The sequence below is a fragment of the Pelodiscus sinensis genome, chromosome 12 (assembly GCF_049634645.1).
Source record: "Pelodiscus sinensis isolate JC-2024 chromosome 12, ASM4963464v1, whole genome shotgun sequence".
Lineage (NCBI taxonomy): Eukaryota > Metazoa > Chordata > Testudines > Trionychidae > Pelodiscus > Pelodiscus sinensis.
This window is the reverse complement of record NC_134722.1, coordinates 10,668,844-10,696,713: the sequence shown is the minus strand read 5'-3', so window position 1 is coordinate 10,696,713 and position 27,870 is coordinate 10,668,844. Positions and strand designations below refer to the sequence as shown.

At 43.9% G+C, this 27,870-nt stretch overlaps 1 protein-coding gene across 2 annotated transcripts; it reads left to right on the top strand.

Annotated features, from left to right (window-relative positions):
* Nucleotides 1-27,797, top strand: LOC102457700 (arylamine N-acetyltransferase, pineal gland isozyme NAT-3-like). 2 transcript variants are annotated; one of them, XM_075939994.1, is made up of 2 exons: nt 1-82; nt 25,466-27,797. In XM_075939994.1, the coding sequence occupies exon 2, from the start codon at nt 25,471-25,473 to the stop codon at nt 26,353-26,355; it is 885 nt and encodes a 294-aa protein (XP_075796109.1). In that variant the 5' UTR covers nt 1-82; nt 25,466-25,470; the 3' UTR covers nt 26,356-27,797. The 2 variants fall into 2 exon arrangements, with proteins under 2 accessions (XP_075796109.1, XP_075796111.1); XM_075939996.1 differs by lacking the exon at nt 1-82 and adding an exon at nt 322-384.
* Nucleotides 27,798-27,870: the final 73 nt, after the last annotated feature.

The following is a 27,870-nucleotide window of genomic DNA, read 5'->3' as shown; positions in this document are numbered from 1 at the left end:
GCTTGCGAAACAGGAACAGCTCACAGGGAGTTTGGAGAGGGAGTTCTCCGGGTAAAAGGGGAGTAAAAACGGGACCTTTGTGGTAAGTGGCTGTCTGGAGTGTGTGTTTGTGTGTGGGGGAGTTATTTGCTGTGTGCTAAGCTTGTGTTTGTCTGGTTGGTTGGTTGGTTGGTTGGTTGGTTGGTTTGTTGGAAGGAGCTTCTAAAAGGTTTGAAATCTAGAAGCTTCTGTTAATTGGCTGAGCCTCAGTCAGGGGTAGGGGCTACCAGAGCTAAGTAAGCCTGTGACTCAGCGACCAGGGAGCTTGCGAAACAGGAACAGCTCACAGGGAGTTTGGAGAGGGAGTTCTCCAGGTAAAAGGGGAGTAAAAACGGGACCTTTGTGGTAAGTGGCTGTCTGGAGTGTGTGTTTGTGTGTGGGGGAGTTATTTGCTGTGTGCTAAGCTTGTGTTTGTCTGGTTGGTTGGTTGGTTTGTTGGAAGGAGCTTCTAAAAGGTTTGAAATCTAGAAGCTTCTGTTAATTGGCTGAGCCTCAGTCAGGGGAGGGGCTACCAGAGCTAAGTAAGCCTGTGACTCAGCGACCAGGGAGCTTGGGAAACAGGAACAGCTAACAGGGAGTTTGGAGAGGAAGTTTAGAGGGGGACGTTAGAGAGCACGAGTGACTTCTGACCTTCTTTAAAACATAACTCTTAAAATAATCTATATTTCAGAGGTCTAAAAAGAATCCCAGTTTATACTTAACTTTTTCATTAGAAAAATGGAGACAGAAGCCCAGCAGCAGAGTGGGGTCTATCCTGTTTATTGCATTGAGTGTAACAGGTATGATTACCTGCCCTGTGGGTGGGTGGCATATGTGTGTACCCGTTGCAAGGAGCTCCTGACCCTTAGAGACCGAGTTTGGGCTTTGGAGGCCAGGGTGGCTGAACTTGGTGGGAAGAACACCTCAGCAGTCCAGCACCCTGGCATTTAATTTCAAAAAGTGGAATTACACAAAAATGAGGAGGTTAGTTAAACAGAAATTAAAAGGCACAGTGACTAGAGCAAGCTGCATGGACACTTTTTAAAGACACCATAATAGAGGCCCAACTTAAATGTATACTCCAAATTAAAAAACATAGCAGCAACCTAATAAAGAGTCACCATGGCTTAACCACCATGTAAAAAAGGAGTGAGGGACAAACAGGCATCTTTCAAGAAGTGGAAGTCCAATCCTAGTGAGATAAATAGAAAGGAACATAAACACTGTCAAATCAAGTGTAAAAATATAATAACAAAAGCAAAAAAAGATTTTGAGGAACAGCTAGCCAAAAACTCGAGGGCTGTGTCTAGACTGGGAAGTTTTTCCGGAAAATCATCTGCTTTTCTGGAAAAACTTGCCAGCTGTCTACACTGGCCACTTGAATTTCCAGAAAAGCACTGACGATCTCATGTAAAATCATTAGTGCTTTTTCAGAAAAACTATGCTGCTCCCGTTAGAGCAAAAGTCTTTTTTCAAAAGGCTTTTGCGCAAAAGGGCCAGTGTAGACAGCATAGTTCTGTTTTCCGCAGAAAAGCCCCGATCGCGAAAAAGGCAATCGGGGCTTTTTTGCGGAAAACCGCGTCTAGATTGGCCATGGACGCTTTTCCGCAAAAAGTGCTTTTGCGGAAAAGCATCCTGCCAATCTAGACGTGCTTTTCCGAAAATGCTTTTAACGGAAAACTTTTCCGTTAAAAGCATTTTTGGAAATTCATGCCAGTGTAGACGTAGCCAAAAAGAACTAACAATGTTTTTTAAGTACATTAGAAGCAGGAAGCCTGCTAAAAAACCTGTGGGTCCCCTAAATGATTGAGCTATAAAAGGAGCAATCAAGGACGATAAAGCCATTGCGGAGAAACTAAATGATTTCTTTGCTTCAGTCTTCACGGCTGAGGATGTTAGGGAGATTCCCAAATCTGTACCGTCTTTTGTGGGTGATGAATCTGAGGAACTGTCCTGGATTGAAGTGTCATTAGAGGAGGTTTTGAAACAAATAGGAAAACTTAATGTTAACAAATCTCCAGGACCGGATGGCATTCATCCAAGGGTTCTAAAAGAACTCAAATAGGGAAATTGCTGAGCTATTATCTGTGGTTTGTAACCATTTCACTTAAATCGGCTTCTGTACCTAATGACTGGAGGGCCGCCAACGTGACACCAATATTTAAAAAGGGCTCTAGAAGCAACCTGGGCAATTACAGACAGGTAAATCTAACTTCGGTACTGGGCAAATTAGTCGAAACAATAGTAAAGAATAAAATTGTGAAGCATGTAGAAGAACATCAATTGTTGGACAAAAGTCAACATGGTTTCTGTAAAGGGAAATCCTGTCTTACTAATCTATTAGAGTTCTCTGAAGGGGTTAACAAACATGCGGACAAGGGGGATCCAGTAGATATAGTATACTTAGATTTTCAGAAAGCCTTTGACAAGGTCCCTCACCAAAGACTCTTGTGTAAATTACATGGCCATGGGATAAGAGGGAAGGTCCTTTCTTGGATTGAGAACTGGTTAAAAGACAGGAAACAAAGGGTAGGAATAAATGGTAAATTTTCAGAATGGAGAGAGGTAACTAGTGGTGTCCCCCAAGGGTCAGTCCTGGGACCAATCCTTTTCAACTTATTCATAAATGATCTGGAGGAAGGGGTAAGCAGTGAGGTGGTCAAGTTTGCAGATGATACCAAACTGTTTAGGATAGTCAAGACAGAAGCAGACTGTGAGGGACTCCAAGAAGATTTCACCAAACTGAGTGATTGGACAACAAAATGGCAAATGAAATTTAATGTGGATAAGTGTAAAGTAATGCACATTGGGAAAAATAACCCCAACTCTACGTATAGTATGATGGGGGCTAATTTGGCTATGACAAATCACGAAAGAGATCTTGGAGTTATCGTGGACAGTTCTCTGAAAACTTCGACACAGTGTGCAGCAGCGGTCAAAAAGGCAAATAGGATGCTAGGAATTATTAATAAAGGGATAGAAAATAAGACCCAGAATATCTTATTGCCCCTGTATAAAACTATGGTACGCCCACATCTAGAATACTGTGTACAGATGTGGTCTCCTCACCTCAAAGAAGATGTTTTGGCCTGGGAAAGGGTTCAGAAAAAGGCAACTAAAATGATTAGGGGTTTGGAACAGGTCCCATATTAGGAGAGGCTAAAGAGACTGGGACTTTTCAGTTTAGAAAAGAGGAGACTGAAGGGGGATATGATAGAGGTATATAAAATCATGAGTGGTGTGGACAGGGCTGATAAAGAAAAGTTATTTATTAGTTCCCTAAATAGAAGAACTAGAGGACACCAAATGAAATTAATGGGTAGCAGGTTTAAAACTAATAAAAGAAAGATCTTCTTCACACAGTGTGTAGTCAACCTGTGGAACTCCTTGCCATAGGAGGCTGTGAAAGCTAGGAGTTTAAAGAGAAGCTAGATAATTTCATGGAGGTTAGGTCCATAAAAGGCTATTAGTCAGGGGATACAATGGTGTCCTTGGCCTCTGTTTGTTTGTCAGAGGCTGGAGAAGGATGGCAGGAGACAAATGGCTTGATCATTGTCTTTGGTCCACCCTTTCTGGGGCATCTGGTGTTGGCCACTGTCGGCAGACAGGATACTGGGCTAGAGGGACCTTTGGTCTGACCCAGTACGGCCGTTCTTATGTTCTAAAGCTTAATCTAAGACAATTGCACAGAAGCAGTTGGGAGATGGTGCGTGGAGCTGAGCTTTGCCCATAGGAAATTGGCTTTTTGGGGTGGCATGGAAAAACCTGAGTAGGTTTTCCTCTGCTTCAGCATCACCTGAGAGGTAGCTTTGTTTAGTAAGCTGGCTTGTGCTAGCACAGTTCTGATTGACCCTGCCCATCTTCTTGTCCTCATCGTATCTCCATTATCCAAAGCCACGGGGAGGTGCAATTGTATGTGTAATGAACTCTATGGGAGGGGAAACAGATGCATGGATCGATTTGCTGTTATCATTCAATACTACTTGGTTTCCAGAGAGATGTTACTGTCTGCCTTTGTGCCCTTGCCTGGGGACCTCATGCCATGGAATGCAAGATGAACGTGCTCTTCTGAGGGCAGGGAGCTAGAGGAGTGATGCCATCAGGCAATGGAACATGCTCTGTGCAGCTGTGATTTTAATGGACTGAGGGGTGTATTGTAGGAAACCAGACCCTAAAGGGGAGAATTACAGTACTCAAGACAGGAGAGAATGACTAATGGGAGGAAAGTCTGAGCTGCAGGGATTTCACTGGGAGTTAGGTGCCTAAATACTAGGCCAGAATGAAAAGTTCAGCCTTTTGAGAGGATGAAGTGGCTAGATTTGGACACTTGCCAGTGCAAAACACGTAAGAATTATTATTAGATTGAGGCTACGTCTAGACTGCAAGCTTCTTTCGAAAGAGGCTTTTTCAGAAGATACTTTTGAAAAAAGCCTCCTTTGAAAAAGAGCATCTAGACTACAACCAGTACTTTCAAAAAAGCAAGCTGGTATTTTGAAAGAGCACCCAGGCAGTCTGGATGCTCTCTTTTGAAAAAGCTCTGTTTGCATTCACGAATGCCTTTTTTCGAAAGTGCACTTTCAAAAAAAGGCGTTCTTCCTCATAAATTGAGGTTTGCCACAGTCAAAAAAACTGCTGCAATCTTTTGTTTATTTTCGAAAGAACATGGCAGCAGTCTAGACACAGGAGGTTTTTTTTTAAAAAAGGCCACTTTTTAAAAAAAGAAACCCTGTAGTCTAGACACACCCTGGCTACGTCTACACTGGCCCCTTTTCCAAAATGGGCATGCTAATTTTCAACTTCAGAATAGGGAAATCCGCGGGGGATTTAAATATCCCCCGTGGGATTTAAATAAAGATGTCTGCCGCTTTTTTCCGGCTTGGGGAAAAGCCGGAAAAAAGCGTCTAGACTGGCCCGATCCTCCCGAATAAAGCCCTATTCTGGAGGATCTCTTATTCCTACTTTGAATAAGAGATCCTCTGGAATAGGGCTTTATTCGGGAGGATCGGGCCAGTCTAGATGCTTTTTTCTGGCTTTTCCCCAAGCCGGAAAAAAGCGGTGGACATCTTTATTTAAATCCCGCGGGGGATATTTAAATCCCCCGCGGATTTCCCTATTCTGAAGTTGAAAATTAGCATGCCCCTTTCGGAAAAGGGGCCAGTGTAGAAGTAGCCCCTGAGTGTATAAACATTTGAAATCAGCCCCTTGTTCCCAAGAGCACACGATAAGATACAGTTTGAACGTCTCTACTCCAGCTCTCTCAGGACTTCACTGGTGCCAAACCATCGGGGAGGTCAATATTGTCTAGCAGTATTACCAACACTTCCACCCCTTACTCATCTCTTAGAAGACATTTAGAGATAAATTAGAGCTAAATAACAGCACAGAACTCCAGGAACCAGCACTGATGGCCGTAAACAAACTTTATGGGACTGTTGGAAACTTGGCCACACCTATAAGTGGACATCTGGCTAACTAAAATCATGCCGGACTAGAGAGGTTAAGCCTGTACTTCCAAAGGAAAACAATAATCAAACCCAATAACCTGTATGAATATTACTAATCATGGGCAGGTGGCAAACAAGTGACAACTGTAAAGCTACAATTACTGGAATGTATTAACTAAGCAGCCTTTGCTCTTCTGTGTTTATATGCAAGAAGAATGGATCAGAGAATCATAGGGTACGTCTAGACTACAGATACTGTCGACAAAGCTTCTGTCGACAAAGAGCGTCTAGACTACATTCAGTTCTGTCGACAAAGCAAGCTGCTTTGTCGACATGGCAGTGTGGACGCAAAGGACAGTTTACATGCAATAACACCTTCTGTCGACAGAACTCTGTCGACAAAAGGCGTTATTCCTCGTAAAATGAGGTTTACCAGAGTCGACAAAACTGCTGAGTTCTGTCAACATTATGTCGACAGAACTCAGCGGTAGTGTAGACGCAGGTTTAGTTTTGTCGACAGAAGTCCACTTTTGTCGACAAAACCCTGTAGTCTAGACACACTCATAGAGTACTAGAATTGGAAGGGACAACCAGAGATCATTAAGATGGTTACAGACATGCTGAATCTATGTGGATCCTTTGGGAATGTAGAATGAATAGAAACCTACATTGATCAGAATGGTGGGTTAGATGGGGCCATGTTACATCACTGATTTACAAACAGCACTTCCATTTTAATGGTGAGGCTCTGATTGAAAAATAAGCAACGGTGTTTTATTGCTCATGACATTTCAAGTGCCATACTTTACACCTTTACAACAGAGCCATGGTAATACAGTAGGATACCATGGAACTAAAAGCTGAGTTGATTTTGAAGGCATTTTCTGTTATTGAATTTGTATAGGCAAGTAGGCTAGATGAAATACGCCCATAGATTTCCTAAGGCTCAAAGAACCAGCATAACTCATTACAAAAGAAAAAAGGTGATCCCTTTAAAGCCATGGTGTCCAACCAGTTCTGAAGGAACCGCAAACTAGCCACACTCAACTGGCCAAATAGCCACACTCCTTTGTGCAACACGTTGCTCCTTTGAGCAACACGTGGCTACTGGCTAGCGTGTTGGACACCACAGTTTTAAACAATAGAGCTGGATAGAAAATTTCTCAGCTAAAGAGAAACAAGCATCTGTTTGTCTCAGGAAAGGCACACGTGACTAATTTTTGCTCATATGATAATCTCCCTCTTGTGTGCGTGTGGCAAAAAGAAATGCAGGAAACATGGAGTCACATTCATGGCTGGGACAGGATCAGTGACCCATGGAGAATAAACACAGTGGGAGAGATTCACAAACAGGAGCAGCTTCACAGAAGTCAGTGGTGATAAACTGATTGATGAATCATTTGAATAGCCTGGTGGATCAGCTGACTTGGCCATTAGACACATACTCTTTTTTGGTTCTAGAATATGATGGTTTAGCAGTTGTCCAGATTGGTGGTGACTATGCTGCCAGTTCATTAGCCAAGGTGAAGTGTGTTGGGATGATGCCTGATCTCAGTCTTGCCTCCAATGGACACACGCTCATGTCATTTCCCCCCTCCCCGTCTCTCTCTCTCTCTCTCTGTTTCTCACACACACTCACACTCACACTCACACTCCAATTGACACACGTTTCCACCCTACTTGGCAGTCCTAGCAGAGATGCAGATTTAAAGGCTAACATTTGGTTGCCTGATTTTCAGTGGTGGAGCACACACTTGGCTCCCATTTACTGCAATCTAGCACGCACATCTGCACACATATTGGGACAGGCCTGATTGAGAAACTCTTAATTTGTGGAAGGCACATGGTAGAATATGCACATGTAAAAGGAACTGGGCATCATGCCACAGTGTATTTATATATGGGTGTAGATGCTTATATAAGCATAATGCTTTCACATGGAGGCTGGGTTTGAAAATTAGGCTTTAATGCCTAATCTTTAGACTTTGGATTTTGACTGGAATGGCTGCAGATGAATCATTAAACTATCAGAGATAATAAAAATGATTCCTCTAACTCTGGTGTTTTACTGGGAATGTTGGCACCGATTACTTAGAACTCTTCATTTTCATATAGCTCGGGCTGTGGGATTATAAAAAGCCATGTAGATGTTCAGACTCCAGCCCAAGCCTGAATGCCTACATTGAAATTTTAAGCCGTGCAGACTGAGCCCCACAAACTCAAGTTAGCTGATACATCCTTTGAGACTCAGTACCATGGGCAGAGCCATGGATGGAGTAGAGGGGAAGGAGGCAGCTGTCCTGGGGCTTGGTGGCAAGAACTCTAGGCCCTTTAAATTATCGCTGAAGCCACTGACAGTGCTGAAGGCCTGGTGGGGGAGGCTAGTCCCAGACCTGCCCTTTCTACCTGAGTCCCCGTCTCTTCCAGAGCAGGCTCCCCTCAGAGCCTGGTGAAGACTCTCATCTTCCCTGACCATGGATTTGTTTTATTGTCGCATAGATGGACCTCTAGAGCAGAGCAGAGAATTAAACACGTCTTCTAAATCCCAGGCTAACAGCTTAACCACTGGATTGTCCTTTCTTCAGGAAAGTTTCTCTGGGTATGTCTACACTGCCACCCTAGTTCGAACTAGGGTGGCTAATATAGGCATTCGAAGTTGCAAATGAAGCCCGGGATTTAAATATCCCGGGCTTCATTTGCATCTTGCCGGGCACCGCCATTTTTAAATCCCGTTAGTGCGGACTCAGTGCCCACGGCTACACGCGGTACGGAGTAGGTAGTTCGAATTCGGCTCTCTAATTCGAACTACCGGTACACCGCATGTAGCCGCAGGCATAGAGTCCACACTAACGGGGATTTAAAAATGGCGGCACCCGGCAAGATGCAAATGAAGCCCGGGATATTTAAATCCCGGGCTTCATTTGCAACTTCGAATGTCTACATTAGCCACCCAAGTTCGAACTTGGGTGGCAGTGTAGACATACCCTCTTTCCCAAGTCAGCCGTATACCCAAATCCTCCCTAGGTTTTGTCTATGAAATATTTAATGACAGAAATGCCTCTCTCACTGCGAGGAAGATTACCCTTCAGCACTACTTCTGAAGGAAGTGGGAAGAGCTTTCCAAATCCAGAATAACACAATTCTTTGCTCAGGATTTTCAGGTGAGGTTGCTCCTCTACTAGCCTGTGGCAGACTGTTTTTTATGAGTACATTTTTCCATTCAGTTGCAACACACCATTTAGGATCAGTCTCTAATGTTGACACTTACCCTGGAGCAATGCAAATTTTGGGGTAGGATCCTCCTTCAGATTACAGGTGATAAATGTACTACCTAAACAAATCAGGTTTAATGCGTTCTTTCCCATCATCTTACACTATCTTTGGTGCTTGGTCCTGCCACAGGTACAGGGGACTAGACTTGATGACCTCTCAGGGTTTCTTCCAGTTCCATGATTCTATCTGTTTTAGCATATTTTTAGGCCTGAGCAACATGAAAAAAAAATAGACTGATCCAGCTGCATCACTCAGGGATGTGAAAAATCCACAGGCTTGAGTGACGTAGTTTTAAGCCAACCTGAACCACAGTGTAGACAGCTCAAGGATTCCTCCATTGACCTAGCTACTGCCTTTTAAGGAGGTGGATCACCTACTTTAATGGGAGAACTCTTTCCATCAGCATAGATAATGTCTACACTGAAGTGCTACTGTGGCACCATGGCTGGGCTGCTGCAGCATTTTAAGTGTTGACAAATCCAAGGTTCCTTCTAGAATCTCAGAACTCTCAGTGATAACTGAAAATACAATACAAATAGAATTCTTACTATGTTAATTCTGTTTTTCCTTAATTCTTCTTGTTATATCAACAAAGAGCTATAACAGTGTTGTCTTTACAGCCTATTGGTATGTTACGTGCACAATACTCTTAAAAGATCCTTTAATAGTAAAACTAACTTTAATTTCAGGTGAGTTTATTTATTCCGGACTTCAGTATGGGAAATTTTAACCCAATTTTGTTCTTCATGTACTCAACTTCACGGTTCACTATCAAATTAACACTCCAATGCCAAACAATGAAAAGCTTCTTAACATTTCTAATTAAACACTTGTATGTTAACCACAATTAGTACAATAAATACCTTGATTATAATTGATACTATTTTCTAATACTAAAACATAATTCCATGTACAGTAATTAACAGACACTCCCATATGTAAAAAGCATGTTATGTAACTCAGCATCTCACTGATCCTAAACAACTTTGTTACAATTTTAAAACAATAGTAACTAACTACAATTAAAAGTAAAACTATTTTAACTTGGATACTTAGTGAAATTTAATCCACTGAGCTATATTTGTTAAGTATCAGCATACAAAGGGATATTTGGTGTCAATTTGATTTTTTTTCTCATAACCATTGCACTCTTTTTTTTTTTTTTTTTAAGGCTATTGGTTTTTATTTTACAAAGATAAGAAAAGGTACACTTAAGCCAAGGGTCCCAACTTGAAAATCTTGAGGACTTTGCCAAAAACGTACATTGATTTTTCATCTTACCAGGAGTCTTTTTAATGAGAGTTTATACTAGTGGGTTACACTAGAGCAGGGGTTCCCAACCTGGGGTACACGTACTCCCAGGGGGTACGAGAAACTTGTCAAGGGGGTACAGGGAATGTTTGGTAAATAACTAGATTATCCTAATTGAAATATTCCAAAAGTAGTAGTGTTAGTGAAAAATGTTGTGGATTCTAGAGTCTAGAATTTATTTCCTTTCATATTGAATAGGGGGTATGGGAAGGTTTACTAAAAGCCAAGGGGGAACAGGGACCGAAAAAGGTTGGGAACCCTTGCACTAGAGGATCGGCTTGTTTAGAGACAAGCAAAAGTTGTCCGCAAATTGATGTGAGGGACTGTTTAATGTCCACACTGCTATCTAACTCATCCTTGACCAAGATTTAACTATGTATCCCTTAAAGACAACTTTCTCAAACTTACTTCTCTTCCTGGTAGAGATGCCTAGGTTATGGTATTCTTTTAATATCTACATAGAGTACATGAGAGGCTTACAGTGGGTATTTACTTTGTGGTACATGTTTCATATGGTATCAATTACCAATGCAATATTATGATCTCATGTAGGAATCAATCCCTTTCAACTTAAAGGTGGGGGAAAACCCCCCTCTGGGGGTGAAACAGAGGATAAGTGTCAAGCTTCACATCTGGGATAGTTTTAAGGATGAAAGGAAGCTGTCTACCTGTCCTTCTTTCACACAATTTATTTCTCTTTCCAAAGAACAGATAGTTCCAGGCAGCATAAACCTGTAACCTAATCAGCAGAAAGGGAACAAAGCACTAACTTGTACCTTTCAAAGATCATCCAGAAGTTTTCTTGGCCTTATAAAATATAGGTTTATCAACTATTCCTTAACAATGCTCCTATGTTGCCATTTCTAAATAAAAACAAATGACATCACATGAGCTTCAAACAAAATTAACCCCTTATAGGCCACCCAAGCATTTGTTGTCTGAATCAGTGTGTAGTGAGATTAGTTACCATACCTCTAATTATTCTCTCATCCAAGGCTTTTCCCTTTGTCCCTTATAGGGGGAAATTTCACATAGGATACCAGTATTTGTTCATTAAATACTTCTTGGTGGGTTTTGCCAATGAATATTATAATTTGGTTCAGTAACTGAAGACCACTAAACAATGACTGAACATTTTTCTTTAGGTTTATACAAGACCTTTTCTACCTCTTGGGTAAAGCACTAACTAACTTTTCAGGCTCTCCTCGGCCACTAGTTAGGCATAGCTCTTTCTAATCAGGGCTACTCCAGGGCAACTGCAGTTGAATCAAGATATGCAACTTCATTGGATTAATTACGTAGCTGGAGTTGATGTACCTTGTTTCATTTCCCTGCCATTCCCACAGGGGGAGGCTGGCAGGAGCAAATGCTCCCATCAACTTCCCTTACTCCTCTCAGAAGCAGGAATCCTGGCCACTGACTAGCGCACCCTCTGAGTTTGATTTAGCAGGTCTTAACTAGACTCACTAATTCAAACTCTGGAAGATTGATTGTGACAGCATCAATCTTCTGTTTAGTGAAGACATGGGCTGAGTTGCCATTTACCAGCACTCTGTCACACACCTTCCCCATTTTACCTGATAGGATGGTGTTTTCTTTCCCCACATTGGAAAGGGGCTCCCTTTGATACACTGCAGGGCTCCTTCTGTCATTAAGGTATCATTTGTGGGATCTACTTATTCTTCATACAAATAAATCATAACCAGCACAGTTCTGTTTAGTCCCCACAAATCTTCACACCTTGGGAGCAGAGGGGCAGGGGCTGAGGGAGGTTGCTCCCTCTATTATCACCCTTTGTATTGGCTAGGGGCTCAAGGGCTGACTTCCACCCCCACAACTCTGTTACAGCCCTACAAACCTTGCATCTGACCACTAATCCTAATGATGACATGGAAATTCCATTTTTACTAACCTCTTGGACTACCTGAGAGGCAGTGTAGTCTAGTTTTTAGAGACGGCCCACTGAACTAACCTCTATATGAAAAGGAATTAGGGTTTCATTTATACGTTATGTATTCAGCATGTTCTGTAGCTCAGTGCTTTACAATATATGGATAGTTGTAGCCGTGTTGGTTTCATGATATGAAAGAGTAATATTTTCTTAAACACTGTGCCTCTCGGTTTAGAGACATGTCATTCGTGCACAAAACAGCGCCATGAACTAATCTGTAAATCCATTTTCTTAAAAATTCAATAGATTTGCATTCAATAAAGAAAGCTGAGCTGGTGTTTCCAAATCCAGGAATTCTTTCACAGGAATACTTTCTTGAAACTACACTTTCTGATTTAAAAGCAAGTCAAGTTTAAACAAAAATTAAACACAAAGCATGTACACAGCAGTTTAACCTCTGGACCTTTGTGCTCAAACAGAGGTCTTTTCAAATCCAGATCGGATTTATTCTGTAGAAAGAAGAAACTAAGTCCAGGAACAAATGCTGAAGTGTATAGGAACCATCAAACTCAGACTACTAAGTACTCCTATAAGTGCATTAGGAAAAAAAAGTTATTTGTATCTAGTCACATTCTGGGTATGAAAAAGTTGACATTGAAAATCTGGGCTATTTTTCTTTTAAACTTTGATAGTTGCTTGCACATCAACTCAGCCTAAAATATATTGATAATGGCTCAACCGAAGGCAAGTTTTTAGGTTAGAGTGCGTTTCCCAGCAGGGGCAACGGGTGAGGAAGGACACAAGGGGGAAATGGCCAAGTGTCTATTCCCCATGCCACCTCTAGCCTAGAAGAGAACTGGAACAACGCCCCTTCCACCACATGCTCCACTCCTGTCTCATTGCTTCCTGTCACACTCCTCCTCCTCTTCCCCCACTTTTCCCCCCTGCTCTGCTCCCACTCCACCTCTTTCCTCAAGTCCTCTCTGGCTACGTCTACACTGGCACCCTTTTCCAGAAATGCTTAAAACGGAACAGTTTTTCCGTTAAAAGTATTTCCGGAAAAGCGTGTCTACATTGGCAGGATGCTTTTCCGGAAAAGCACTTTTTCCGGAAAAGTGTCCGTGCCAATGTAGACGCACTTTTCTGCAAAAAAGCCCTGCTCGTCATTTTCGCGATTGGGGCTTTTTTGCGGAAAAGACTACTGTGCTGTCTACACTGGCCTTTTTCCGGAACAGTTTTTCCGGAAAAGGACTTTTGCCCGAACGGGAGCAGCATAGTTTTTCCGGAAAAACAATGATGATTTTACATTAGATCATCATTGCTTTTCCAGAAAAGCAAGTGGCCAGTGTAGACAGCTCGCAGCTTATTCCGGAAAAGCGGCTGCTTTTCCAGAATAAGTGGCCCAGTGTAGACACAGCCCTCTATGTGTGATTAGCGGAGAGGGAAGGAGGGAGGGGTTGTCATTGGCAGCAGGCGGTCACCCCTCTGCCGCAGCCACCGATAACAGCGGGGGGAAGCGGAGCGATATGGTCTTAGCCGTGTTGCTCTTCTTCTAGTGGGGGGTGTGTGTGTGTGTGTGGTGATCCCACCCCTCCCCCGAGTGATGCCGGCTGGGAGCTGAGGGAGCGAAGCTGCATTGCAAGATCTATATCAAGCATTGTTAAAACTTAAATACCCACCTGGGAGAGTGAAGAAACTGACTGACTGTGCTAGCTGAGTACCCCGAAACCACCTGCTTCAGGACAGGCCCACAAGGTAAATAACAGAACACCACTGGTCATCACCTCCAGCCCCCAGCTAAAACCCCTCCAGCGCATCATTGACAATCTGTAAGAATCCTGGAAAATGATCCCTCACACTCACAGACTTTGGGAAACATGCTAATCCCCTCCATCAGCTCCCCCAACCTGAATCAAATACTCACCAGCAGCCACCACCACAGACACACTTCCCCAGGAGCCCATCCCTGCAACAAACCCCGTTGACAACTCTGCCAACACATCTATACAAGCGACACCTTCACAGGGGCTCATTTACCTGCACATCCTCTAACGTGATATAGTCTATCAAGTGCCAGGGAAGCCCTTTTGCCATGTACATTGGCCAAACCGGAAAACCTCTGTGACAAAAGGATAAATGGGCACAAATCAGACATCAGGAATGGTAACACACATAAATCTTTAGGTGAACATTTAAGCTGCCTGGACATTCAGTAATGGGTTTGAAAGAAGCCATCCTTCTACAAAATATTTTCAAAACCTGATTACAAAAGAAGACAGCGGAACTGGAATTCATTTGCAAATTCAACACTAAGTAAGGCTCTCAACCGGTTAACACATTACGAAGACAATTTCCCCTCTCTGGATATTCACATCTCCACACCAAATGCTGTGAATGACCCACTTCCACCCTGATTTGATTAGCGTCATTAATACAAGCAAATGCTTCCTTTTATGCACCCCTGCTTTTGTAACTTCCACTCCAATTCATCTGATGAAGTGGGTTTTACCCATGAAAGCTTATGCCCCTAATACATTTGTTGGTCTCTAAGGTGCTGTAGGACCCCTCATTGTTGTTGCAGATACCAATTAATGCGGCTACCCCCTTGCAACATATTATAAGCCTATCAGAAAGCAATAGATTTTCATCAGTTTGTTAAGTCTGAAGACCAAGTATAATTACAGTGACATCTAGTGACAGTTAAGATTTGACAGTGGTACCAGCAGCAACCATAGGACATATTTGCTGGTGGAGAGCATTTTAACCACACAGAAGTGAAGGAATTAAAATGCTGATGAATGTAATAATGTGACCAATCCTATAATTTATTGAAAACAAGCTTGCAAATTCTTAAAAATGCAAAGAACGATTACGATCAGACCTGATTAATGTAAATGCACTGCAAACAACATGTTTATTCAGCCTGAATTACAGGAGAATTTGGTTAATAGAGAGCTCTCCGTGGCCAGAGACACATCCAGATCACCTGCCTACACCCAACAAGAGAAAGTAGAGATTTAATGTAGCCAAGATCTGCAATTGCCCATTTGTTGAATGTATTTGTATAAATCGTTAGAGAGCCAGGTAATTTCATGTAAAGACAATTTTAAATATCAATGTACAGAACACTTTTATGGCCTCTATAATGTCAGGCTATTAAAAATAGAGATTGAGCATTAAATTCCCCAAACTGCACATCTGTTTGAGTCCCAGGCAGGAGATCCTGAGCTCAGAAGACCTGCACCAACCATGCCACATGTGGCAGTGGCAAAGTCTGAACTCCAACTGCTTTGGACTCATATGGCTCTAGCTGTATCATTCTGTGTTTGAGTCAGGGAGCCTTGCTCTCATTTTAATCCTTCAAGGAGTTACAAGAGCCCCTTGTTTAGGATCCACAGAGGTGCTTATACTCCAAAGCAATCTGAATCTAATCCCCCATGAAGGCTGCAAGGACAGACCCAGTCTTTCATTCCTCTTCCAGCCACTCTGCTCTCAGGGTGAGAGAAGTTTCAGGTATTTGAGGAAAGCAGGACTGGAGCCTGCCATTATCCTTAGTAAGGTACCAGAGGGCGCTCTCTGTATGACAGAGGGGTGAGTCTATTGTACTTACACCCTGTAATTTCATGCTACCAGCTGGGCTCTCTGCATGAGCCTCTACTGTTTGAGCTAGAAGTTGTTGCTCTGTAAGCCAATGCTGCAGCAGGCTTTGGACTCTCAGGCCTAGCCCAGTGGCCCTGGAACTCATTTGGGAGTGGGATGCTGAGCTGCACCCCTCCTTAAACTTGTTGTGATCTGGTTGCCAAATCACCCGGACAGGACTCCACTGCTGCAAGTGGCATCCAATCTGTCCAGTCCAGGAGAGTTGGCAACTGTTCCTTCTAAGCTGCACATGCGCGTACACAACTTCACAGGTGATTAATCAGCCCGGCCCAGTCAGCCAGCCCCGTATCGCCCCTCCAGTCAGTCAGCTCCCTGCATGGAGCCCTGAGCCTCTGACTGGGCAGGGCTGATTAATCACCTGTGAAGCAGGCTGCTCCGCAGCTCGGAGGGAACACTGGTTAGCAACTCATCTGGGGGCAGCTGCAGAGCCCTGGGCTGGGGGTGGGATCCCAGGGCCAGCAGGCAGCAGGACCCCAAGGGCCAGTAGAGCATGGAGGCCAGTGGGAATGGGACCCAGAAGGTCAGCAAAGGCTGTGGCAGCAAGACCCAAGGGAGGGCAGCAAAGCTGTGAGGACAGCCTAGAACCCTGGACCTGGGACTGGAGTATCCGGTAGCAGGACTGGCCCCCAGGCATGGGGAAGCCAGGTGCAAAACCTGGGGGGGCTATAGAACTCCTCCCGTCTCCCCCCCCCCCCGCACTCCCACTTCCCGCACCTATAGAGTAGCTACCACTAGATTGGGGCAGAGTGCACTGCTGTGGGGGTGGGGTTTCCTGGTAAAACAAGAGCTCCCATTGTCAGCAGGGCGATGCTGCCCAGCAGCTCCGCTGCCATCAGAGGGGTCAGATCCTGAGCCTGCTGATTAGCAGGGCTGGGAACACTGTGGAGCTAGGGGGTTTTGCCCCTGAGGATGGACTGAGCACCCTAATGACACCTCAAAGCTTGTTGGGATTGAAAGTTTTATTCTTTTTATATTTGTATTTTAGGTTTAATAGTGTAGCAATGTAAGGTAACATATTATCATTTTAGTAAACTAAACCCTTTAGTAAGACGTATATTTCTTTGTTTTAAAGCTTAGTGAGTTTAGGAAGTAAAGAGACAGAGTCTTTGGTATTGTGTCTATGTTAAGGAGATTAGAAATATTGAAGGCCCGGGCCTGCGATGTGAATTGTTTTGCTTTTGCTTTTGCTTAATATAAAGCACTGCTGTTTACCTTTGAAGGATTTTGTGAAAGACTGTTTGTGTGAATGAGATAACGTGTGAAGGTCACCGTTAGAGCCAGATGGTCAAGAGAGAAGGGGGCAATGCGGGTGAAGACAAACTGTAAAAGACAGACTGCGAAGAGACATATTGGTGTCAGAGGAACCATTAGTGCGTACCCATGGTCAAGAACTGATCAAATGGCAGATTGACGGCTCTAAAAGTGAAGGTATCTCTAAAAACAACTGTTTAACAATCCAGGACAGGATGACCCTCTTGGAGATGATATGATAATAATTAACATCTACAAGATAACACACAGGTCACAGACTGACACAGCAAAATCCATAGACTTCAACAGGGAAAGAAGATTATAAAAGCAGGGTGCGTTGCCATGGAACTTTAGGTTCGTCTTGTCACCAACTCCACGAGAGCATCGGATCGTGACCGACAAAAAACCCAGCTCTCCCTCTGTGATCGATCTGGCTGGCCACTAGATTGATCCAGAATCTGGACTAGTAACTATAACATCGTCTGGTGGGACTGTGTGTATGGTGTCTCTGTGTGTGTATGACTGAAAAGCATATGCTACTGTTGTATTCTCAATAAATGCTGCGTACTGCCCTTTCCCCTATAAAAGATCTTGTGTGCTTCATTTAAGCATAACAAGCTGACTGACAGGAAGCTGCTGCTGAGAGCCGTTGCCAGCCTTTCCCCCGGTGGTGGAAGGTCTCTGGGAAGCAGGCTCTTTCAGGGCACGATCCAATGCCCATTGAAATCAGTGCACACACCCACTAACTTCACTAGGCGTTGGATAAGGCTCAGGGAGAGGAGAAGCTAGAAGGCGCATTGTGTGAGGAGAAAGCAGAGGTGACCCCTGAAAGCAAGAATGTTCTGCACAGAGGAAGCAGTTTAAGGCCATGTTGTGGGAAATAGGTTCTGTCCGGGAGGGGCTACCAGAGTTATATAAGCCTGTGGCTCAGCGACAGGAACAGCTAACAGGGAACTTGTGAATAGGAACAGCTAACAGGGAGTATAGAGAGGGAGGTTAGAGGGGGAGGTTAGAGGGCACTAGTGACTTCTGACCTTCTTTAAAACATAACTCTTATAATAATCTGTATCCCAGAGGTTTAAAAAGAATCCCAGTTTATACTTAAACTTATTCATTAGAAAAATGGAGGCAGAAGCGCAGCAGCAGAGTGGGGGCTATCCTGTTTATTGCGTCGAGTGTAACATGTATGATTACCTGCCCTGTGGGTGGGTGGCATATGTGTGTACCTGTTGCAAGGAGCTCCTGACTCACAGAGACCAAGTTCGGGCTTTGGAGGCCAGGGTGGCTGAACTGGAGGAGCTAAGGGAGGTAGAGAGCTATGTTGATGAGACTTTCTGGGACACTGTAGTACTGTCCCACCTCCAGTCTGAGAGCCCCAGTGCTCTTAAGGAGGATGAAAGTCTCAAGGGAACAGAGCATTCAATGGGAGCAGAGGAGAACCATCCCGTAGTTGGGACCCTCCTCCCAGAGGATGTTGTGGTATCCTCTCGCACTGAGGAGGGAATGCCAGTTAGGAAGAGGCAGGTGTTAGTAGTGGGTGATTCGATTGTTAGAAACATAGATAGTTGGGTTTATGATGACTGGGAGAACCGTATGGTCACTTGCCTGCCTGGTGCGAAGGTTGCGGATCTCTCGAGGCATCTAGATAGACTTACGTGTAGTGCTGGGGAGGAGCCTGTGGTCGTGGTACATGTAGGTACCAATGACCTAGGAAAGGGTAGGAGAGATGTCCTGGAGGCCAAATTTAGGTTGCTAGGAAAGAGACTGAAATCCAGGACATCTATGGTGGCTTTCTCAGAAATGCTTCCAGTTCCATGCGCAGGGCCAGGTAAGCAGGCAGAGCTTCAGAGTCTCATTGTGTGGATGAGACAATGGTGTAGGAAAGAGGGGTTTAGATTTATTAGGAACTGGGGACACTTTTGGGAGAGAGGGAGCCTATACAGGAAGGATGGGCTCCACCTAAACCAGACGGCTGGCACTAAACATTAAAAAGGCTGTAGAGAAGTTTTTAAACTAAGAGATGGGGGAAAGCCGACTGGTGCGGAGAAGCACATACATCAGATGGAGACTTCTCTTACAGGAGAATCCACTGATAGAGATTCTCTAAACTGTAGCCAAAAACTCAAAAAGAAATAGCAAAATGTTTTTTAAGTACATTAGAAGCAGGAAGCCTGCTAAAAAACCAGTGGGTCCCCTAGACGATTGATATATAAAAGGAGTAATCAAGGACAATAAAGCCATTGCGGAGAAACTAAATGATTTCTTTGCTTCAGTCTTCACGGCTGAGGATGTTAGGGAGATTCCCAAATCTGCACTATCCTTTGTGGGTGATGAATCTGAGGAGCTGTCCTGGATTGAATCATGAATGGTGTGGAGAGGGTGAATAAAGAAAAGTTAGGGTATGTCTACACTACCCTCCTAGTTCGAACTATGAGGGTAATGTAGGCATACCGCACTTGCAAATGAAGCCCGGGATTTGAATTTCCCGGGCTTCATTTGCATAAACTGGGCACCGCCATTTTTAAATCCCTGCTCGTTCGAACCCCGTGCCGCGCGGCTACACGCGGCACGAACTAGGTAGTTCGGACTAGGCTTTCTAGTCTGAACTACCGTTACTCCTCATTCCACGAGGCTTGAGGAGTAACGGTAGTTCAGACTAGAAAGCCTAGTCCGAACTACCTAGTTCGTGCCGCGTGTAGCCGCGCGGCACGGGGTTCGAACGAGCAGGGATTTAAAAATGGCGGTGCCCAGTTTATGCAAATGAAGCCCGGGAAATTCAAATCCCGGGCTTCATTTGCAAGTGCGGTATGCCTACATTACCTCACTAGTTCGAACTAGCGGGGTAGTGTAGACATACCCTTATTTATTAGTTCCCATAATAGAAGAACTAGAGGACACCAAATGAAATTAATGGGTAGCAGGTTTAAAACTAATAAAAAAAAGTTCTTCTTCATACAGCGTGTAGTCAACCTGTGGAACTCCTTGCCAGAGGAGGCTGTGAAGGCTAGGACTATAATTGAATTTAAAGAGAAGCTAGATATTTTCATGGAGGTTAGGTCCATAAAAGGGTATTAGCCAGGGGATGGAAATGGTGTCCCTGGCCTCTGTTTGTCAGAGGCTGGAGGAGGACGGCAGGAGACAAATTGCTTGATCATTGTCTTCGGTCCATCCCCTCTGGGGCACCTGGTACTGGCCACTGTCGGCAGACAGGCTACTGGGCTAGATGGACCTTTGATCTGACCCAGTATGGCCATTCTTATGTTCTTATTTTTCGGTGATATTAAATTAGGAGGCCACTGAGGCCAGAGAATTACAGGAGGCCCCTGCTTTGTGATGGCCCGATTTATGACCCCCCTGCACTTACGACCTTTTCCATAAGTGTGGAAGGGGCCAAAATCCCCCAACTTATGTCCTCGGCCCCACATTTACGACGGCGTATGACACCTGTCGTAAATGCGATGCGGACTCGAGTTACGACTCCCCTGACTTGCTACGCTATCTCCAGAATCAATCGCCTCCCAAGCTGGGGGCAGCTTGTAATCCAAACGAACCTAGAAAGAGTTGAGTCTTGAGAGGAAAACAGCAAAATGAGATTTAACTGAGAAAAATGCACACCCATCTTTAGGCGGAAAGCAATACGAGTTGTACTCAGTGCCAGGGGAATCCTACATAGCCATTGTCATTCTTTAATTCTTATGAAGCAGTAGCATCCAGAAGCACCCATTACAATTAAGGTCCTATAATGCTCGACACAGTTCAAACATCCAAGAAGAATAGCCCTTGCCCCAAAGAATTTACATTCTACAAAATCTACTGTAATCTGCAAAGAAATGCAGCGGAGACAATACATAACAAATGAGACACAAGGCTAGAATACAAGAATAGCACTAGGGTTTGTGTTTGTGTTCAGCAGTGCTAAATGCTTGTCATTCTTGTGACATATCAAATAGTGAAAATTTTTCAGGACCCCTGTGGATGAACTTTTGACCCTAAATGCCTGAACAACACATTAGCTGCCTAATATACTGAAAAAAGTAACACCATCTTTTATTATAATGTTATTAAAACAAAGAAGAACCCTGCACCCTCTCTCCCCCAACTAGCCTATGGATTTAGCCACTGGAAAAGACCAAGCCTTGTGTATTCTAAGGAGTAGAATGAGAATCCTAATTATAGCAATGCAAATGAAATTTGCTAGCCCACTAGAGCTTTACTCTGCCCTCCTCTGGCTTTGGCGATCAGTGACAGAGGAAAGTGAAAGTGACGTGATGTAAGGAGTTTCAAGAGAAGTTGGAGACCTGTTGTCTGTTCCCAACTTCACTGCATATAGGACTGACAATCGGGTGAGATGGTTTAGTGCCCAAAGAAGCAAGAGAGTGAGCGTTTACTCATTTGTGGTTGAAACAAAAAAACAGGACTATATAGCACTTTAAAGACTAACAAGATGGTTTAATAGGTGATGAGCTTTCGTGGGCCAGACCCACTTCCTCAGATCAAATAGTGGAAGAAAATTGTCACAACCATATATAACAAAGGATACAATTATCGTCTGGCTCTTTCAATTTGCTTTTTTATTTCTCCAGGTAGGTAGCTGAAGTTTATAAATGCTTTGTAGCGATCCTGAAGTTTCTGGTCTCTGTCAATAAGATTAGACCAGATGCGGTTGTATTGAAGGGCTTGGCTATAGATGATGGAGTGTATGGTGTGTTCTGGATGGGAGCTGGAAGCATGTAGGTAACTGTATGAGTCAGTGGGTTTTCTGTAGAGAGTGGTGTCTAACGTACATTGGACAACGTCTCAGACATTTTACCAAAGGATCAATGCCCACAAAACAGATATCAGACAGGATCACAAAGAAAAAACTGTTTCTTGCCATTTCAATCAGAAAGGACATTGTCTCAACGACTTGATTACCTGCATCCTACTTCAAAGGCCTTTTAAGACTTCACTTGAAAGAGAATCCTTTGAACTGTCATTCATGCTTAAAGTCGACACTTTACACTCAAGTTTGAATAAAGACGCTAATTATCTTACCCATTACAAAGATAGCTTCCCCAATTATCACCTCCAATATCATTAGTTCACAGACATTTACCTCCCCTCCATCCCCCTTCTGTTCTGAAATTTGATTTGTCCTTTTCATATGTGTTCATTTTTTTAAATTGTATCCTTTGGTATATATGGTTGTGACAATTTTCTTCCACTATTTGATCTGAGGAAGTGGGTCTGGCCCACAAAAGCTCATCACCTATTAAACCATCTTGTTAGTCTTTAAAGTGCTACATAGTCCTGTTTTGTGGTTGAACTGATTTTACAGGTAAGACACTTTTAAAATCCAGAATGTTTGTGGCTGATTTGGTCATGAACATGCATTCAAATCTGCCCTATGAACAAGCATTTCAGGAAATGGCTACATTGCACGAGTGAAGAGGGAATTTTCAGCCAATTTCAGACTTGACTTCTGTTGTGTCAATGTAACAGACTTACTGGCTTATTCGCTCAATTATCAGCCTCAGCCAGACGACATATTCCAATCATCTGGCTCGGTTCAGATGCCGGTGTAAAAGGTGACCCAGAAATAACCATGACAGACAGACACATTCAGACAAGTCTAACATTATGACTGTTTCTGATAGTTGTAAACAGTAATAAATCTTATTTTGTTTTCAAAGCCAACATACTTTCAACACGTTTAAAATTAGAGCAGCAGCAACAACTCAGTACGATTTTCCTTAAAGCGAAACAAATATTTAAAATAATTTTGTTACTTCTCATGATTTTTAAGCCATTCATTTGATTTTAGGGGGCCTGACTTTGAGGTTACTAATAGTAGGATAGCTATACTTTATATTCCTCTGAATTCTGAATAACACCAGTTAGGGACATCTCTGACTTTGCCTGCATATTGTCCTAATTAGAAGCAATATTGTTTTACATTTGAGGTATTTCCCCCATTTCTGTCTTATGAGAAGGTTTTTGTGTGGTTTTTTTTCCCAATACTTCATTCTGATCATTTAACTTTGTGCAGATTGAATATGCCTTATATCCTTAGTGGAGTAAGTTTTAAATACACAAATCATGTCTATCAATGCCAACAGGCCCAGGTCATCTGCGGGTATAATTGAACATGAGACCTCCTAACAACTCTGGAGCACAGCGCATGAGCCTCTACCACATGAACCCAGAGCCAGATGGCTATTAGTGAAGGCTGTAGAGCAGACCCATTATTCTCTCTGGGTGCATCTACATGGCACCGTTTTTCCAGAATAACAGTTGTTCTTCCAGAAAAGCAATACTAGCGTCCACACAGCAATTGCGTTATTTTGAAAGAAAATTGAAATAACAGAGGGCTTTTTCTGACTTTGGCAAACCTCATTCCATAAGGAACACTACCTCTTCTGAAGAAGCTCTTTCAGAAGAGGGTGTGTGTGGACACTCCACTGTTGCTCTGTCAAAATAGCTCCTCACCAGGGCCATTCTAAAGTTATTCCTCCCCACTGCCTCTTGGGGCTCTAAATCGAGATAGCACGTCTACATTAGGGGAGCCTGCCTTGGACTAATTTTGAGGCTTCCCTGCGGTGTAGATGTTTTAATTTGAAATAAGCTTTTCCGGAAGATATCTTCTGGAAAAGCTTATTCCAAAAGAAGCTTGCTGTGTAGATGTATCCTCTGTCAGTGGTCTCAGTGCCACTAGATGGGAAGTACAGCAGCTCCAGGAGATGTGTGGGTTACAGCAGCATCCTTTGGTCTTAGGGCACTTTTATCTGAAGACAGAAGATACCTGAGATGTTAGAGTATGTCTACACTGCCACCCTAGTTCGAACTAGGGTGGCAGTGTAGACATACCCTTAGAGGCCTCGCAAATCAATCATCTGCGCTCTGGCGAGTCATTCTGAATCTGATCCTCAGAGTAGGCTGGTTTTTGGGGGTTCTAACTCTTTGGTCCTCTGGGTGTAACTGTCAACCTATTTGTCCCTATCAAAATCCCAGATTCCTTCCCAAAAGGCTCTTTTCTCCACAAGGTCCTGACTTTCCTCTTGCATTGCTTACTGTGAGCTGTAATCTTAAAGAGAGCTCTCTGGCCACTCCCCTGCCCAGTTATATTCAGGGAACAGACAGCTAACCAGTGCACCTTGATGTCACCTTCAGCCGTCACTAGCTAGTTTGTCTGTCATTCCCTCCACACCACCCGTTAGACACTGAAGTTTGGGAGACCTCAGGGTATGTCTAGTCTACAAGCCTCTGGCGACAGAGGCATGTAGATTAGGCTACCCGGAATAGGCAAAGAAGCAGGGATTTAACTAATCCCTGCTTTATTAAAATAAACATGGTCACCACGCTGTGCCGACGATCAGCTGATCCGGCACAGAGCAGTAGTCTAGACATGGATCAGTCAGCTGGGGAAGCCTTTGCCGACCGATCCCTTATGCCTTGTGCTGATCGTCGGCACAGCACAGTGGCCATGTTTATTTTAATGAAGCAGGGATTATTTAAATCCCCGCTTCTTTGCCTATGCGGGGTAGCCTAATCTACATGCCTCTGTCGTCAGAGGCATGTAGTCTAGACATACCCTCAGAGTGCACGGAGCTGATGAGTAGCACATTTCCCAATCCCAGGGCATCTGGTGATCCCTCTCTGGTCCCAGGGTTCCTAAAAGGCCATGTGGAAGGAGCAACAGGGACACATGGAGAGAGCCAGGACCTGCTGCTGTCAGGTAAAGGGATCGTAGATCTATTTGCCCATCCCTGATGATTGACTTCCAAGTATAGGGCTTGCTTATTGCTCCTGAAGATTGTGGGACCAATGACAAGGGAGAATAAAGACAACCCCCCTCCCTGTTGTATCTCACATGATGATAAAGGAGGGGAAAAGCCGCTGTGGAGGGGGCATGGTCTGGAAAGGGAACATCTCATTCCTGCTCCCAGCCCCTCACTGAGACCAGGCAGGCACAAACCACCAGGCTAGGCTGCCAGGGATGGTGGTAAGTAAGGGCCCAAAGACGAGCCCCTCCCATTCACCCCTGCTAAGGAGAGGAGAATGGAGCTGCCAGATCATGGAAAGCCCACAGCACCAGGAATGCTAATCAGCAGAGAACAGTGGGATGGGTCCCTCTGTCAACCAGCATGACTAGCACAGGAAATAGTCAACCAAGCAGCGCCTAGAAGGTTGGCCTTGCAGTTAAAGGTCTGGACTGGCACTCAGGAGTGCTGGGTTTGCTTGTGAATCCCACTATGACCTTGAGTGGGTTCTTTAAACCCAGATCCTCAAAGGTATTTAGGTAACTAATGCTCGCTGAGCTAGGCACCTAACTATCTTTGATAGGTAGCCACAGTATCCATTACCCTACCTGAAAAATGGGAACAATGCCACTTCCTTTGCCTACCCGATCTATTTAGACCGTTAGGTACTCTGGGCAGGAAACCTCTCTTAACATGTGTATGTAGCGTGCCCAGCACACCTGGAGCTGCTAGGTATAACAGTAAACTAAACAAACTTGTCTCCTTGTCTTCTGCATTTAAACATGGTGAAAACAGGTTCTGTGCCTATGCCTTGTGGTGACACCCATCTAAACAATTCAGACACGCTCAACTGTTTTTTTTTTTAACTCACTCTACAGGTAACATGGACATCACGGACTATTTCACCAGAATTTCTTATAATGGTGCCTATAAAAACCTGGATTTGGAGACCTTGACGGCAATCTTACAGCACCACATCAGGGCTGTTCCTTTTGAAAATCTCAGCATCCACTGCGGGGAAACCATTGAGTTAGATTTAGAACCCATTTATGACAAAATAGTGAGGAAGAAACGCGGTGGCTGGTGCATGGAAAACAATCATCTTTTATCTTGGGTTCTGAAAACGCTGGGATATGACACCACTATGTTAGCGGCAAAAGTTTACATCCCAGAAGAAAATGCATATAGTCATTATGCTAATCACCTTCTGCTAAAAGTGGTCCTTGATGGCAAAGCCTACATAGTGGATGGTGGCTTTGGAATGGTCTATCAAATGTGGCAGCCAATGGAGCTTATTTCTTGGAAAGACCAGCCCCAGGTTCCCGGCATCTTTCACTTCATGGAAGACAAGGGGATCTGGTACTTTGAGAAAATCAAAAGGAAGCAATACAATCCCAAGCAAAGCGGCTCTAATTCTGATCACCTGGAAAAAAAGGCACGGAGGAAAATTTATTTGTTTACTCTTGAGCCACAAGAGATAGAAAATTTCAGGTCCCTGAATGTGCATCTCCAGACATCTCCAGACTCCTTGTTCGTCATAAAGTCCATCTGCAGCCTCCAGACTCCAGATGGCCTTTGGGCTTTAGTTGGGTGGACACTCACCAAGGTAAAATACAATTACAAGGAGAACATGGATCTGTTGGAAACCACAACACTGACTGACGAGGAGGTGGAAAAAACACTGCAAGACAAATTCGGAATAATGCTAGATCGTAAACTTGTCCCAGTGAACAGCAGCAGGTTGTCTTTGGCTTATTTTATTGGCTAGAATAGAATTTGATACAGCAACATCAAATGGAATCTCTTTCTCAGCATCGAATGATTGCAAACAATGAAGGGCGGCTGTCCTTTTCTGGCTAATGTAGACTAAGGGGTGGCACAGAGCCATGCCATCCCAGCAAAGAAATTGTGATTCTTGGAGCCATAACTTTTTCCTTGCTTCTCCCTTGGCTCTGCTAGTAAATCAAGTCTTCCAAGGTTATGCCAGTAACAGATTACTTCTTACTCTGTGAGAGCTCTGCTGTACTGGCTGGTGCAGTGGGTGGAGGCCTGCCGGCAAGTTTCTACCCCTTCCCTGCTTCTTTAACCCATGCAAGTTGCCCTATCCATGCACAGAATGGTGAAGTGGAGAGACCATGCAAGGAGTCCCCTTATGCCTCCTTGCTCCCCTGCACTGCCATATGAAGCAAAACATACCCAGGCTCTAAAGAAATGTTTCATTATAGCTGAAATTTAATATCCAGATATACTAGGCAAAAGGGTTCAGCTGGTCACAGCAACCCCATGGGTTACCCTCTTTTGCAGTTGCATTAGGAATCATAGAATCATGGAACGCTAGAATTGGAAGGGACCTTGAGAGGTCATCGAATCCAGTCCCCTGCCCTCATGGCAGGACCCAGTACCATCTAGTCCATCCCGGATAGATGTGTCTAATCTGCTCTTAAATATCTCCAGAGATGGAGATGCCACAACTTCCCTAGGTAATATATTCCAGTGTTTAACCATCCTGATAGTTAGGAAGTTTTTCCTAATGTCCAGCCTAAACCTCTCTTGCTGCAGTTTAAACCCATTGCTTCTTGTCCTTGCCTATTCTTCATTACACAATCACATAACCACACACCTAGGCTGTGTCTAGACTGGCAAGTTTTTCCGCAAAAGCAGAAAAAACTTGCCAGCTGTCTACACTGGCCGCTTGAATTTCTGCAAGAACACTGACGATCTCATGTAAGAAACTAGTGCTTCTTGCAGAAATACTATGTTGCTCCCGTTTGGGCGAAAGTCCTTTTGCGCAAAAGCTTTTGTGCAAAAAGGCCAGTGTAGACAGCTCAGATTTGTTTTGCGCAAAAAAACCCCAATCGCGAAAATTGCAATCGGGGCTTTTTTGTGCAAAAGCGTGTCTAGATTGGCACGGACGCTTTTCCGCAAAAAGTGCTTTTGCAGAAAAGCATCCGTGCCAATCTAGATGCTCTTTTCTGCAAATGCTTTTCACAGAATCATAGAATCATAGAATAATAGGACTGGAAGGGACTTCAAGAGGTCATCGAGTCCAGCCCCCCGCCCTCAAGGCAGGACCAAGCTCCGTCTACACCATCCCTGACAGATGTCTATCTAACCTGTTCTTAAATATCTCCAGAGAGGGAGATTCCACCACCTCCCTTGGCAATTTATTCCAATATTTGACCACCCTGACAGTTAGGAATTTTTTCCTAATGTCCAATCTAAACCTCCCCTGCTGCACTTTAAGCCCATTACTCCTTGTCCTGTTCTCAGAAACCAAGAGGAA